Raw genomic sequence first — 15,783 nt, forward strand, 5'->3', positions numbered from 1 at the left:
GCTGCAAGTGCCCACAAAGAGCAGAGGTGGCTCTATGTAAGTCAGAGGCAGTGGTTATTTTAACCCGGCTCATGCATGTGACATCAAAAAAGGGGTAGCTGGACCATTTCTGTGCTATTTGCAAGGTCTGCCAACTTCATTTTAATGCATATATACATAAATATATATATGTATAATGCATAGTAGCTTTCAATTATAAGAAAAATGTAATTTCTTCTTAAACCTGCACTTTGGGACTCTAGAATTTTAGTGATTAATCCACTAAATTCACAGGTAATATGAGTTGAATGGTCACTTTTCTTAACACAGTACCATAAATGCATCACCTCAGAAATTGCTATCATGGAAGCTAATCCAATAAAAACAATGGCAGCAACAAAATTCATTGTCAGGACAAATGTCAGTCAGGCATTAAAAAAATATGTCTCTGAAGAATTGCATTGTTTTCAAAAAATACACTGAAATATTCTATACAAGAATATAGGCATCACACTTACGAATCTAAATTTATAACCACTAACACGTATTAGCTATTCTCAATAAACCATCTACATTTACTACCCACCTACAGTAGCTACAGTTTCAAATCGGGAACACCACAAATTTATGTACTTTCCCTGAGATCAGTAATCCAAAATAAATAGCCCTGCAAAGGTAACAGTGTAAACTCTGGACTGAAGTCTTCGGTTAGTATCAATCCACAAAACCCAAGAAAAACATTAAGCAAACGTAAACATAGCAATCATTTTGTCAGTTTTGAGTTATTCTCAGCAACAGTGGAACTCTATGTGAGACATAGCATCCAAATGTTGAAGACACGTCACTTTTATTGTACAATACAGTTGTCCTAGTTCATTTTCCTATCATTGAACCCCTGAACGTATCCAGCTGTGATGTGGATCTCCAAATCGTGACCCAGATCTGCTCCTCCACTCTGCACAATCTTTGCATTGCCTTTAAAGACACTCTTTCTGAGGATCTTATTCTTGAATAGAGGAATGGCGAATAGATCTGTGATAATCCTCTGGACTAGTCACAAGTTCTGGTAAATCATAGCCTCTCAGCAGATGTCCACTGTTTTGTTGAGCAAAGTAATACAGCTGCCTGGCAAACATTGGTTCAACCTTAAGAACAGACAAAATGTTAATCAGACACGTGACAAAACTTCATGCTCCTCATCTTGATTATTTACGGTGGTTTTAAGTTAAAAACAAGGCGGGACAAAACAGTTCTGCTTACCAGAATGGGAAAAACGTTTCAGCGGTCTCACTAATCTCTATTTTAAGATAGGTCTTGCCTAGCCTAGCCTAGCTCTGCTGCCGAGTGCCTTACTACCTGCACACACTTCCTTACCTCCACAGCCTGGGAATGTATCAGTGACACAAATAATGTATAAAAAATTGCAGCCCCTTAGCCAGCCCCAGGGCGTGAGTGGTGCCCACAAGACACACGTGTCCACGGCCCCTCGAGGTGTTTAAATACATATGCAATATGTCAAAAGTCTTGTCTGCATTGCAAAGTACTTTGAAGACTTAACTTGAAATGCTAGAGCCCTCAGGCAGACTGAGATACATGGCCAAATGACTGTGTTTGAAATTAGACTTCGACCTCACACCATGATTTCTCTTGTTTCTCTTCATTCAAGCTCTGATGAGGAATCTGTTCAACCACCAAGTGGGATTTGTATGATTTAACACTGCCTTCACTTGTGTCTCTTCAGAAACCCCCACTGCCCCTCAGGGCTTTGGGCTCTGACTGCAAATATTTAAGCTGTACACTGAGAACAAGTACATGAAGCTCTCCTTACTCTCAGGGGACAGACAGGCTAGATGACACTTCTACACAACCCACTCCTACTGGTCAGCCAAGTCCTTCACATTAAGAATGGGCACCATTTGGAAGGAAAACAATGCCATAGGGGAGATGGGAAGGCAGCAGGACAGGTGAGCCAGACAGCTCCCATGGCATGTTTGGTGGGATGGTTGGAGCCCCATGAGCCCACGGGTCAGGACAGACTAAGAGGTTGAGCAGACTGAGCAATTGGTAAGGGGGAAGCAAAGGTCTAGAAAGAGCAGGAGATACAGGCTCACAGAAAAGATGCCAGGACCAGAGATGGATAAGAGGGCTGGTGAGAGGAAGGAGGGATGGAAAGCTGGAAAACCAAAATAGGAACAGAAAAGAGTTTAGGGAGAATCGGGAATGAGCAGCTATCTCTAACCAGCCATTGCACAGCTCAGGATGGAATCTGTGAGCCTCACAACTTCAACCCCAGAGAACTGCTAGGCAGCAATGCAGCTAAGGGGAGGCCACAGCTTATGATAGAACTCTGACTACTGAAGGGGCTACTACATTGTCCCCCTTCTGCTGCTACTGAAGGGGCTTTCGAAAAATTAAGAGAGATACTGGTTTTCTTCCCAAGGATGCAATAAGATAAGCCCTGCCACTAATGTGCACATTATCACCTCTCTTGTGGTTTTATGGGCCAATACAGCCAATTCAGAAAGTACCTGGTCTCAGTCTCTGTCATCACCCTCTCTCAGAGAGCATCCCGAAACACTAGCTTTGAGTGTGTGTGAACTGTGGTCAGTCAGCCCATGAGCTTGCCAGGTACTCGAACCCTGAAGCTGCACAGGCAGTCCCTGCATCTCATTAAGGTCCCTGAGATGCAGGCTGGGATTCTGGAGCACCTTCAGGTGCAGTGGATGAAAAAGCACCATGTCCTGCACTGGTACCACTGTGAGCACAGTCTGGTCTGGTGATAACAACACAGCCCAGCAGTTCCAGGGTGCATTTCAGCTTTAGGTATTGATGGGATTTTCAACAGATCACAAATAACATGCTCTACAGAGAGAGAAAATCAGGTGCTCTGCCCTACTGAGGGCTACCTGTCAGTCCTTGGCAGATCTGGGGATTAAACCTTGCTCTGCATGGTGCTGGTTTTTCAAGAATTTATTACCTCCCTCACAACCTACATGAGATTCAAAAGCCTGACTGGCAGATTCATATCCTCGAAGAAGTATGTTTCTTTTAGGTAAGGCAGAAATCCTACTCACATGGGCTGTAATTAGTTTCCTCTGCCTCTGTGGATCTGGAAATTCCTCCCCAAAGCAAAGAGCAACCTGGTATCTTGGCAGTGGACGTCCATGGTGAGCAAAGGCTTGTAGCTCTGGAAAAAGAGAAAGTTTTTGTTGTGGAATAATCATAGCAGACAGGCAAGCTCCATGCAGCTGCTCATTCACTCCTGCCCCTGGCATGGGGGAGAAAAACAGAACGACAAAGGCAAAAAAAAATTGTGCCTTGAGATAAAGACAATTTAATGAATAAAAGGAGAATAAGAAAAAAAAAGACGAAACAAAGAAAAATGGGTGATGGAAAAAGCAGTCGCTCACAACCAGCAGACCAATGCTCAGCCAATCCCCAAGCAACAACAACCTCTGGCAAATTCTCCCATGCCCTGTTTTACTGCAGAAAACAAGGTCATATGGTATGGAATATCCCTCAACTTGGGTCAGCTGTCCCAGCCGTGTCCCTTCCCAGACTCTTGTCCACCCCAGACTGCATGATGTGAGGGCAGAGTGAGAAACACAGAACACCTTGACATTGCACTTGCACTGTTCAACATTAGCTACAATATTCCTGTGTTATCAGCACTGTTTTGGTCACAAATCCAACCCATAGCACCACATGGACCTCTATGAAGAAAATTAATTCTACTGCAGCCAAAACCAGTATAGGCTGCTAAGACGGACTGTGTGGATGACCCTGGAAGACAAGGGGAAAAGATAAAGTAACTTCAGGGGAGGACAAGAGAGGTTAGGGAAAAGACAAGAAGTAAAGAGAAGACACTGAGTTTGGAGACCTTCCCACAGATCAGGGAGAGCTAGTTACAACACTGTAATTTTTCTACTTGTCTTGTCTCACAATTAATTTCATATGCACAAACCAAGACACCTTCCAATTAACACTTCTATTGGACCTCGGCAGCAGAACCCCTGGAGCAGAAGCTGGGAACCCTGGCAATAGCTGGGAACCACTCAAGCAGACACCCAACATCTGGACTGAAACCAATGGCTTAGTAGAGCCAGAGACTCAAAGTACTGCCAGGCATGAAATTCAGACCCAACTAGACAGTCATGGAGCCACTGCCACCACTGTATCTACTGGGGGACACGGAGGTGACAAAAGGTAATGGTTGTATTTTAGCCACGTACTGAGCCAGCAAAAGAGCCTCTGTCTTCTGTGCTCCTGCACTCTCTTCACCAACCCATAACCTTGTGCAAAGTGAAATGGTCAAATTATATTATTATTCCAATAGGCAGTGTCCCCTATGAAAGACAGTGGGGGAGACCTCTATGAGGTACTTGCACTCAGAAGAAAATCACCAATGTTGTGGACCAAACATTGTGTTTTAGACAGTGCATTTCCATCCAGTAAAGAGAAAATTCCATTTAAAGCAATATCTTTGCTAAACTCTGTGTTAAGTATTTCTAGATAGCTGACTGGTAAAGATTTCGTTTTAATTTATAACCCTGTTCATGTTTTCTGGAAAAAGCTGAATTTAATATTAAACCCAATGTATTATAAAGAGGCACCCTCCCTGCTACAGAGGGAAGAGAGAGTCTTTCAACTTAACATGACAAACACATCTCTTCCCAAAATACACCCCTGCCATTCCTACTCTTAACTGTGAGTTTTTCAGGTCAAGGTGTGAATTCAGTGGCTACCATAATAGCATCCCAACGCTGGCTTGGACTTCTAGTGTTACTAGTAGGGTCAGTAAAACAATGGGTAGCTCTCTTGAAACATTGACTAAAGCATAGTTTTCCCCAAAGTCTCCCCAGAATCACTGAAAAGTGCCATGAACTTTCTGAGGATATGCCAAGAGAGAACAGCTATTTTCCATGGGACCCTGCTTCCCTCTGTGCTGCCACAGCAGAGGGAAGGATGATCCACCCAAGGCCAGTCCAACCACACTGCTAATGGGGAACTTCTTTCACCTTCCTCTTTCCCATGTTTTACTTGGCCTCAGCAACTCTCCAAATCCTGAATACCCATGGGAATGCCCACAGCATGGACCTGGAAAAGAAAGTCCTTTCCCAGCAGGATAATTCTGGCTTGAGGTCAGCCCCATGCTTCTCTAAAACCCTCCACTCACTCTGTCTCCCTTTCCAGGCCCAAGTGCATCCTTCAACACCAGAGGTCTTCCCATGCGCCTCACCAAACCTTTCCCATCTCCTGATACTCTAGCTCCATCCACCTCTCCTTCCGCCAAGCCAACATTTCTCTGGCTGCCACTGTCACACTCCATCTGTGCTCCTACTCTCCAAGCAGCCCAATTTAGTGCATTCACCTCTCTTCCCAGAGACCATTCCCCTGGTTTCTGATTTATTGCCGTTTTAGCTTTCTCAGCAGTAGAGGCTTCTGAACACAGCTCCAGTGCAGTCTGCATTGCAGGGTCCAGCCCCTCAACGGTTTCCCAACAGCTGCAGTCCCATAGCAGCTCTGCATCTGTCCTTTCCTCTGCTGTTCACGATTCCCTCTTCTGGCAGAGATCTCCTGCCTCTCTTCTCAAGGGAGACCCAGTTTCATAGGCTGGGGGAATCCCTAAGCTTGCTTGCAGCCTGGGACCTCAGCACATTCAATTAACGTGCAGATGTGATCCGCCCATGGCAAGTCACTTACAAACCCAGCCGAGCATCGTCACATGCAAAAACTCACTTTGCACACACCACAGACTGTAACTTCAACCACATGCTTGGGTTTGCACAGGCACTGGTGCATAAGTAATTTAGGAGGGGTGAAAAATAACTATTGTTTGAGCTTCTCTCTGGGGGTTAGGTGTCTAAAAAGAGATGTCCTGTCAACCGTTTGGAAGAACCCAGAGTACATCTAAAAAACCACCTGAAGAAAAGGGAAAGGGATTTCCAAAACCATCATCGGGGCAGAATTATACATCTTTAAATTAGCATGTGATTGAAGCCCAAGCCAATACCCTGACCTCAAATTCCCCTTTCTAACTGTCAATTCTCACATTCATATAAGATTTCTCTCTTTAAATGCATTTTTTCTTGATGGTTTTTCTAGGACTGTGCATCAACTCTGGAATATAAAATATGCTAAATCTGCTGATTTAGATAGATTTAGTTTGCTGTTGCTTTGTTTTTTAATTTTGCAAGGCATTATTCACCTTAGAGTGTCATGCTGGTGCTGATGCTCTGTTCTAGTAAGAAAACACACCAAATCACAGGCACACAGTTCACCTCTAAGTGATACAAGAAATGTCAAAACAGGGCCAATGTGTATTACTACTGCCTAAGCTGTCCTCTGGGACAATTACCACCTCCCACCAGTTTCTCTGTGTGGACAGCTCTCTTCTCTAAGTACTCAGGTATGCTGGGAAGCAGAGTTGAGGCTTTGCCCCTTCTCTTCATGGACTGGAAGGAAAAAGCACTGTCCTAAAGTATGCCCTTCCCCCCTCTGCATTGACCGGTGCAAAACCAGGCATTTCCACAGAGCTCTGGCAAGGTAATGCATCTCCTTCCTCAGAATATTACTCAATACTGAAATTCCAGAGCTTGTGAAATCCTTTTTACCTCCAAGATATCTTTTAAACACTGGCATAGACTTAGAAGAAGGCTTTCTACTCAAATTTGTCCCTGGGCAAGATCTCACTCTGGGTCAAGTTGAAAGCAGTGCAAGTGCAGACTACAGACCTATCCAGGACTTAGACAAGCAGATACAAGATCAGGATCCATTTTGCTATGCCACTCAGTTTGAGGAAAGACTATTTTGTGAGGTTCCTCCTCATGCTTCTTATAGAAATGTGGGGAATTGGGTGTCACCAGCTGAGCATTAGTTCACTCCTGCTAGTTTGTGCAGGGGCATTGAATGTGCACACAGTACAGAAATTAACAAGACTATTCAGCATTCAACCACCCTTTGACTGCACTTGCCCAGAGGAATTAAGGGGTAATTCATCAGGTAGCATGGAAAGAGCACTCCTGTAAAGCTGATGTGAACAGCGACCAGGTGACGTCTCCAGAAACAATATCAAAGCCATAGTGGGAATTACCTGCTAAAAACTGCTGAGTATCAAACAGCTTGCATGTTTGGTCTCGTTCCAGCTTGTTGGGTTGGTCACTGCAGAGCGCCAGAGGCCCGTCCCAGTAGATCCTGCTTTGGCAAAGTCTCTTAGCGTAGAGGCCATCAGGTGCCATCCACAGTATTACTCCTCGTTCCAGGTGGTTCAGTAGTTTTTCTATGTTCTTCCTCTGGCCATTATCCTCTGGATAAGGGAAGATAACTTGGTCCAGGCTGCTGACCTCATAACTTTGGCCATGGGATATCCTACAACCTTCAGGACTAGAAGTTGTCACCTCCTTCACCAGTATTTCACGGTAATATAAGCAGATGTGGAGTCTACAGTCTACAAGGAGAAACAAACAAACAAACAAACAAACAAGAATCACTGAGTTACATTAGGACAGATGTTTCATGTTTCATTTCTGTACTAAGGCCAAGAGACAAGTTTGCATGAGATTTCTGAGACTGGTGGTCAGCACCACCCAGAAGTTCACATTAACAAAAAAAAAAAAAAAAAAAAAAAAGAATATAAATACTAAAACTTGTTGAGCATAGTAGCATTAATGCTCTCTCATTGTATTAAAAGGGTTACTGATGTGTGGGAAAATTCACATTTCCATTTAAAAGGAAAAATCCGCACACAAAAAGATGATGTTTGTCACATTTTCCAAGTTCATGTCACAATTAAACCCACCAGCTCAACACACTTCCTCAGATTTAATAAGGAAGTAGCTATGTTTCCTCCCAGATTTTGCATAAAAGAGGCTTCTGCACAGGGGACCTGCAAACTTGCACTCAGCTGCCTGAAGAGAAGAGACTGCTGGCTCCAGCTCCAACAGGGCTGTACCCAAAATCCCCAGCCTTACTTTCATATGGCCATTTGGTCAACTTGGCTGACTCCTAAGAATTCACATAGCACTGAATATATATATATATATACACACACACGTGTGTGTGTGTGTAAAATGTATTTTATATGCACACACTAGCACACACATATATACATACATACTGACCCTGATTCAGGGGAACAATCCCGCTCAAGAAACCCGCCAAGTGCCACATTACAGGTTTATCCATTATTCCCACACCTTTTTCCCAGAGTTATTCAGACAGTTCCCCAGCATCTGGACATCTGCAAACCTGGCTGAAATTACTTCCCTTTTCTTTCCTGAACATTTTTTTTTTCCACCTGCAATAATGAAGCAGAGCAAAGCCAGATGGCAACAGCAGGAGCACAACTAAGCACCCAGGAAACACCAATTTTTTGGGGGCTCCTCTCAGATGAAAAACTGAGCCTTAAATCACTGACCCCCAAAAATTTCCAAACTCCTCTGGGAAGGTCTGATTTGGTGTCTCACCAAAGCAACCCAGCATTAATACTGTGAGCCAGTGAAGTGCTTCCAATAATTTTAACAACCTCCATCCCTTGAAGCTGGGGCTAGAAGTGCTTAAGTATCCTGGAAAACAGAGGCTAAACACCATACACCAAATTCATTCATTAAAGAGATTTGGGGTTTTTTTGTTTTGTTTTTGTTTGGTTGGTTGGTTTGGTTTGTTTTTCGGGTTTTTGTTGGGGTTTTTTCCTTCTTTTTAACTTCCATCAGAAAGGAAAGATGGTCCCCAGACAAGTCAAAACTGAAAGTCTCTTGTCAAGTTCCCCAGGAAGCCTGAGGGTTACAGACCTTACCTGACAGGGCAAGGGCTTCACCAGACCTTATGCTTGGCTCAATCGGGATGCCGGGAGTCTGGGACTCAGGAGGAGCACAAGCATAAAAGGTTCCTGTCACCTGACAACCTGTTTTCACAAACAAAAGTCAGTGACAGCAGCCTAAATCCTAAAAGAAAAGCTAAGGTAGAGAGCACAGCAATGCAAAAGTGAGTTTTTCTGGACCCCAACAGGAACTCTGTCTTTCCCCTTCTTCTGAAAAAGGTCCTATTTCCCAGTTTTTCCTGGTATACCAACTCTACCAATCACTCCAGATGTTACTCGGACTGTGTTTGTATTTGGGTCTGCATGAAATATTCCCTTAGCATTTTAGTCCTTCTCCTTACCTAACATATTATTCTATTAGAGAAATAATTTACATATTGTTAACTAGACAACAGTGCTCTTAAAAGTCATCTGCATGAAACAATCCATTTTGTATAAGGAATTTAACTAGTGATGGGTATAACAATAAAGGTGGGATTAACGCTGTTTAAATGTACGTAAAGAAAAATGTGCAGCAGAAGGTTATTGGGATTTTATTTATATGTTTAACTGCTGCAGAGGATGTACTTCAGGGCAGAGTTCATTCTGCTTGCTACACTGATTTTTTTATTAGCAAATAGCTCAACTAAAAGCAAAGGATTCTGCCTAATAATTCCAATATGCTGCCAGCAAGAGTATCAGTGCACTGAGAATTTACTTTTTAGCAGACCCAAAGATTTCTCTGCACCAAAACCTCTAGAGAGCTGTCCTCTGAAAATGTAGCACCTATTCTAAGAAGTCCTTTTTCGCTTTCCATCCTTTCCTGCCCTTCTGAACCAACTGCTTCTCCTCACAAAGAAAATGCCTGCATTCTCAGGTGAGTTATCCTAGAGGGGTCTACAGCACATGGTTCCCTTTCTCTTATGTTTTATTCCCTGCAGGCTTCAGCATTGCCAATTTTCACACTTCAGGCTTTTTCCTAAGGATGCAGAGCTCGGAAAGCCATGATTATGTTAGGCGTCGGTACTGTGAGATCTTCAGGGAAGGGAACGTTTCTTTATTCTGCTTCTGCTGTGCCAGCCCCAAGAGAGTCTCAATCTATGACAAGTTGTCCCACTGCTGCAGCACTAAAATAAAGTAATAATTCCAGCTTTCTTCTCGGTAGAATAATGCCAGTCTAACCAACAAGGCTGGAGGGAAAACCTCAGTGACATGTGCCTCAAAAAGTCCGAAATCAGAAAGAAAAGCTAAAGAACATATGTTCCCATTTGGGTTCTTTTGTGGGGTTTGGTTGCCTTCTTTATTGCTCAAGGTTTTTGAGACAGCTGAGAACTTTGGGGCTGACTTCTGTCAGTTCAGAGGACTGCGTAGCCCACACTTTATATATATGATGGTAGGAAACACAGGAGCCTGGACAAAGGCTCTTGCCATGGACCTGTGGGTCTCTTAAGGGAACCCAGCACTCCTCTCTGTCCACTTTTGTGAATTCCAATCAAAGCCACAAGGAATAGAACTGAAAACTGAGGTTCCTCTAGGTGACCAACCTCAGCAAGCAGCCCTAAACAGGAATGTCTTACCATTTTCACAGCCGGGTCCTTGCCAGTGATGACTGCGAGCCGGGAAGGGGACGCTGGCGCACTGGTAGGGAATGTCAGGATGTGGCTGCTCCGGGGCAAACTCCCTCCAGTTCCGTTCATGGGGTAACATGTAGTTCGGTACCTATTCAATTTAACGAGGCATTTTTTTTAGTAGGCAGCTGTCAAAACTAATGCTGTGCATTGTATCAGCTTTCGTATCTAAGCTCCTTGATTTTCTCTGCCAAAGCTCGTGGAGGTCTAAGCTTTGCCCAGACTACACGAATGGCATGTCGCCACCACCACCAATGAGGCTTTCAAATGAGTTTCCCACCACTGGTGTAAATAATAAGCGGAGTGGAATAACAAAGGGCAGTCAAAGCACTGCTGGTAAATGTCTGCTTGAAAGAGCAAGGCTTCATTGGGTGCTTACATTCTGGCATCAACAGAATGGCAGGGCACTAGTATCTATCGTCCAACAGAAAAGAACCATTACTCTGGGATGAACAACACCAAGGGAAATCAACTGCCCTGTGGCCTCATCTGACATTAGAAAAGTTGCTTCTCAATTTCTCAGTTTCCATAATAAAGTTTCTTCACAGAGAGAACAAGAGATCCCCACCAGCAAGGACAGACATAGCGCATAGCACAGAAATTATGCTGCTCAGTGTAGAAGCATCAAGCAAAATATTTAACTAATGCCATACCTGGGATGGTAGTGCAGTGTAAGGAGAGGTTATTGGAAAGGGATGGTTCATCATTAATGGTTGCTCCTCCATACTGATTTGCTTTGCACCTATGTTCACCCGAGGGATGAAAATAAACTATGTCAACCACATCTGAAGAAATGTGAAATCAGCACATTGAAGACAAATCCATACAACCTGCCACTGAACAACCAAAGGACCAAAATGCCTTTGGGACCAGCTTCCCAGCACCCTCTTGCAGGCAGCTCCAGGAGCCAGTCTGTCCCGTTGGGTTCTCCAGTGCTCCACAGCACAGTGCTGCCCACCCATACCTAGTGCATAATGATGCCAAGCCTTTGCATCCTACAAGCCCTGCCTGGCACAAGGACTTCCTGGAGAGCAGACAGTGCCCCTGCCTCTGCCCTGGAGGTTGCAGGCTGGGCATCCCTCTCTCCCAGCTCTTCTCCCTGCAGTAGTCACTGACTGTCTGCCTCAAATTTTTATATTTTTATATTTTTATATTTTTTTTGCCTGTCCTTTGAGCTGCCTGCTTGGCTCTCACTACACAGAACTGGTAGGGAGGCTCCAGCTAAAAGAGCAATTCCTCCAGCGATGTGCAGAGCGCCTGTCTGCATCTTCTTGCAAGGGTTCCCTTTCAGTGCTCTGACTCAAATGCCAGCAGTCCTCCTGTAGACACAGCCTCTAAAGTCATCAGAACAAACTGCACCTTGAGCCCTCATTTTGGCTCCTTAAAAGACTTAAAAAGACTGCAGTGCCATTCCAGAAAAGCACACTTCAGTCCTCATATGCTTACAATAAGACATATTCACACTCTGTTACACAGGGAATTTGAGATGCTTTACCTTTTTTAGCTCCTTCTGGCACTATTCTGTACACTTTATAGGGATCTGAGATGTCCAGCTGGCTTCTCTCCACCAATTCTTCAAAGTCATTGCTCTTGTTCAAAGCACACCTTAATCTTGTCTTCCAGGTAGGGGGATCTGGTTTATCAATGCCCTCTCTGAACTTTCCTTTAAAAAGAGCCCAAGCCTGAAAACATTTCAGATAATCAAAAGAGCAAGAAAAGGAAAAAAAAAAGAAAGAAAAAAAAAAGAAAGAAAAAAAAGAAAGAAAAAAAGAAAAAGAATCAACTACAAGGTACAATGCTTGAAACAGCCTATATGTGTGTGCTTATATGTGCATGAATTTACTCCCTATAGGTTCAGGTTAAAAAAGCCCCATCATGGTAAGGTAGGAAAAACAATTTAGCAGGCACAAGAAAGGGGAGAAAACAATCCAAGATGAATGTGGTAACAGGTGTGCTGCAGTCCCACCAGCATTTAGCTCCACACGGAGAAATGAAAAAGGGGGGTCTGTCCCGCAAACACAGGGGACACCAGGGCACAGCCAGGGCCACCAGCCTGGCAGCAGCAGCCAGGCAGCAGAACCAGTCTGCAGATGCAGGTGCCAAGGACAGAATGGTGAGGGGCATCGCAGAGCCACCAGGCGTCCCGTCTGTCCTGCCTATGTTCCAACCCCTGCCCATGCCCCAACCCCAGGCTGAGCCTTACCTTAAAGAGGGCAGCATCCTCCTCACGGTTGTAGTCCTGCTTGCCAGCATGCTTCCAGGGGATGCGGAAGATGCTCTTCTCATCGTTCTCCCACACCAGCCCGGGGTACTTGCCACTGTCTATCTGGTCGATCAGCCACTGGCGGAGTTTCCCGTTGCCACAGCTCACCGAGTTCATCCCGCACTCGCCCGGCTCCAAGTTCATGCCACTTGTGTCAGAGGTTGGGTGGGAGTTTTTTGGGATGCCCCACCAAGCTGACCTCTCCACAGACGTCCAAGGACCAGCTCTCTGGGGGGCTGTGAAGAGGGAAGAGATGGGCAGGATGGGAGAGAGGAAATCCTACAGGTCAAGTGCCGGGCAAAGTCCTCGCCATCAGTCCTTAGTCCCTGATGCCACCACATACCACAGACCAAACAGCAGCTACATGCAGGGGGGCCCTGGGACATGCAGCAGGGCCCTGGGGGGCCCGGGAAACATGGTACAGAGGTTCAGGAAACTGGGCACAGCCCCCCACAGCTCTCCCCAGGCACTGCTCCCGCCGCAGACTTTGACAGACTTCCCCCTGTCCCGACACTGTTTTGCATGAATATACATCGGTTGTTGAAATTTTCGTTGCAAGTGGCTTAAGGCACAAACCCCTAATCCTGCCCAGAGTTTAACTGGGGAGTTACTTTTCGACCAAAACAGGAAAAAATTGCATAAAAATTTATTTGCAAATGGCAGTGCACATATGTGACATTAGACACATGCACACAATTTGGAGGGCTCCACATGCAGTTATGATTTATACGGCATCTATCTATAACATCAAAGTAGTTTTCACAAGCTCCCTTAAGCAAGACACGTTTGAACACATGATGTCCTATACATATCTACCCCTCCAACTGCTCCCAGCACTCATACATAGCAACATTCAAATCTATACATCACATATACCTAAAAGCGGAAAGACAGCAACCCACAGAGCCTGGCATAAGGGCACTGTCCCCAGGGACGTGGGAGCTTGCAGCCCACCTCGCCGAGGTGCACACACGCACAGGGAGCGGTGCGGCTCTGCAGTGACAGGCACCTGCTGAAAAGGTGCTAACGACAGGACACCGACACCAGCGACAGGGACCTGGCATTAGGTTTGTCCCATCGATCTGAGAAAGTGCTTGAATGCCCAAGAGCTTAGTTTCGTGGGTGTCCAACCTCCATCCCTCCCCCCACCTCCCGCCTATTACGGCTAAAAAAAGGAATTCCTCACCCAGGAATCTTTGCCTCTACACACGAGGAGTCTTTCGGAGCCCCTCGCTAGACAGGTGCACACTACTGTGGGCAGATGGGCAGCTCCGCTCTGCATCCCTTACACCCCTCGGCAGGGGCAGCATCCCCCCGGACACCAAACCCGGTCCCCCAGCACCTCCCTTGCACATGGTGTGTCTGGTGAGGGGTGTCCGGGGCCGCGGCTCCCCCGCGCGGGGCCCGCCGGAGCCCGTGCGAAGAGTCAAAAAAAGTAATTTTTCCCTCTTTGACTGAGCATGAAGCGGATCCCTCCCATACATTTCCGCGACCCTCCCGAGGGCAGGGGGGAACCGGCCGGGCCGGGGACCGGGTGCGCGCCTTCACCTCGGGAGCACATGACGGGCGGGCATTAGATTTTTGTTTCAAATTGGGGTAAAATAGAATAAAAAGTTTAAAAAAAAAAAAAAAAAAAGAGAGAGAAGGAAAAAAAAAGAAGAAAAAAAGTCCGAAGGGCTCGCTCAGGTGCCCAGAGCCACAGGAGCAGCCCCGACGGCGAGAAGCCAAGGTGCCCGCACCGCCCACCCCACCTCCCTCCCCGTCGCGCCGGTTCCCGCGGCGGGCCCGCCGTGCCCCGGCGGCGGGCGGGGGACTCGGGAGCCCGGGGGGCTCTGCCGCCCTTACCTCTGTCGCGGCACTGGGAGCGGGCAGGGGCCGCCGGCTGCCGCGGTGGCCGCTGAGACGGGGCGCACGGCGACTGGGTCGGCGGCACCGGGAAGTTTCTTTATATGATGGAGGGCGTCGTGCCCGGGCTGGGGGAGGCGGGCCCGGGCCCGGAGGTGGAGCCGGCAGAGGGGAGCGGGGACTTGGCGAGCTGGAAAACATCTGAGGCAGTGACACATACCCATTGCTGGTAAACACACGCTGCGGGCGGGAGGGCGTGCAGCCCGGCGCCCTCTCTGCGTCCCCGCTGGGTTGGGTTTTTTTAAATCTATACAGACAGACACACATACATAAATAGTCCGGGGAAACTCCTACCTGTGAGAGCCGGGCGGCTTTTACTGTAAAGACCCAGCTCGCTACACCCACCAGAAACGTCCTAGACGGCGCCGGCCGGGCCCCCGGGATGCTCGGGGAGACGGCGGGGGCATCCGCCCGCCCACCCACCAAGGCCGTGCCCAGGGTCGCTACCCTCTGCCGGCACCCTCTGCGACCCAAGCCGGCTTTGCTTGGGCCACAAGAGCCGGGATCGTGGAGGGGGATGAAGCACGCACCCGCTCCTCGTTACCCCGGGGCTCGGGCTCTCCCCATCCAGCCTATACCGTGTATTGCATTCCCTAAGGTGTGAAATGGGGGGCAAGGTGAGGAAGAGCAGCGGCGCCGAACGCCGCAGGCAGCGAACCCCGACGGGGCGGGAGCAGCCGCCACCCCCGGCCGGGAGCGGCTCCCGCCCTCCTGAGCCCGGGGCATGCTGTCTCGGGAAAGCCCATCTTAAGGCACCAGGAGCCAAACCAGCTCGCTGGCCTGCCTTCAAAGCCCCCTGCCCCAACGTGGTGGGAGCTGGTGGATGAAGGAGCGAGGTCCGGGCTTGCATGAAAGTCCCTCTTACCGCCTTTCAGGTTTCAAACACGTGTTTCATGCCACGACACTTTCTTGTTGTTGTTCTGTTCTAACGTCTCCAACACACATCCACATCCTTTCTGCTGTAACGTATCAGATCAAAAAACCAGTCATCGAGCGCTGCACTGGCAGGCTGCCGGCGTGAAGGGTACACGCAGAGTTTAGGATATTAATTGCAAATCTTCAACGCCATCTTCTGAAATTTAAATGTAATTATCGACACGTTTTGAGGGAGAAGTGAGAAGTGCAGGCATTTTTAGTTATTGGGTTTATCACCACACCGTCTGTCCTCTGAAAAAAGAATTGGCAGTGCCCATCCGAAATCTTTTCAGTCC

General features: G+C 47.0%; 1 protein-coding gene across 1 annotated transcript; it reads right to left on the minus strand.

Annotated features, from left to right (window-relative positions):
* Positions 1-641: 641 nt before the first annotated feature.
* Positions 642-14,736, minus strand: IRF4 (interferon regulatory factor 4). Its single transcript, XM_050316631.1, is given in 10 exon segments — positions 642-1,124; positions 3,054-3,166; positions 7,073-7,426; positions 8,774-8,881; positions 10,354-10,495; positions 11,058-11,146; positions 11,900-12,086; positions 12,608-12,903; positions 14,513-14,555; positions 14,557-14,736. Coding segments are annotated over 10 exon segments (1,656 nt in total). The 3' UTR covers positions 642-980.
* Between the last annotated feature and the right edge of the window lie 1,047 nt (positions 14,737-15,783).

This window comes from Myiozetetes cayanensis, unplaced genomic scaffold (genome assembly GCF_022539395.1).
Source record: "Myiozetetes cayanensis isolate MyiCay16 unplaced genomic scaffold, myiCay2020 scf1, whole genome shotgun sequence".
Lineage (NCBI taxonomy): Eukaryota > Metazoa > Chordata > Aves > Passeriformes > Tyrannidae > Myiozetetes > Myiozetetes cayanensis.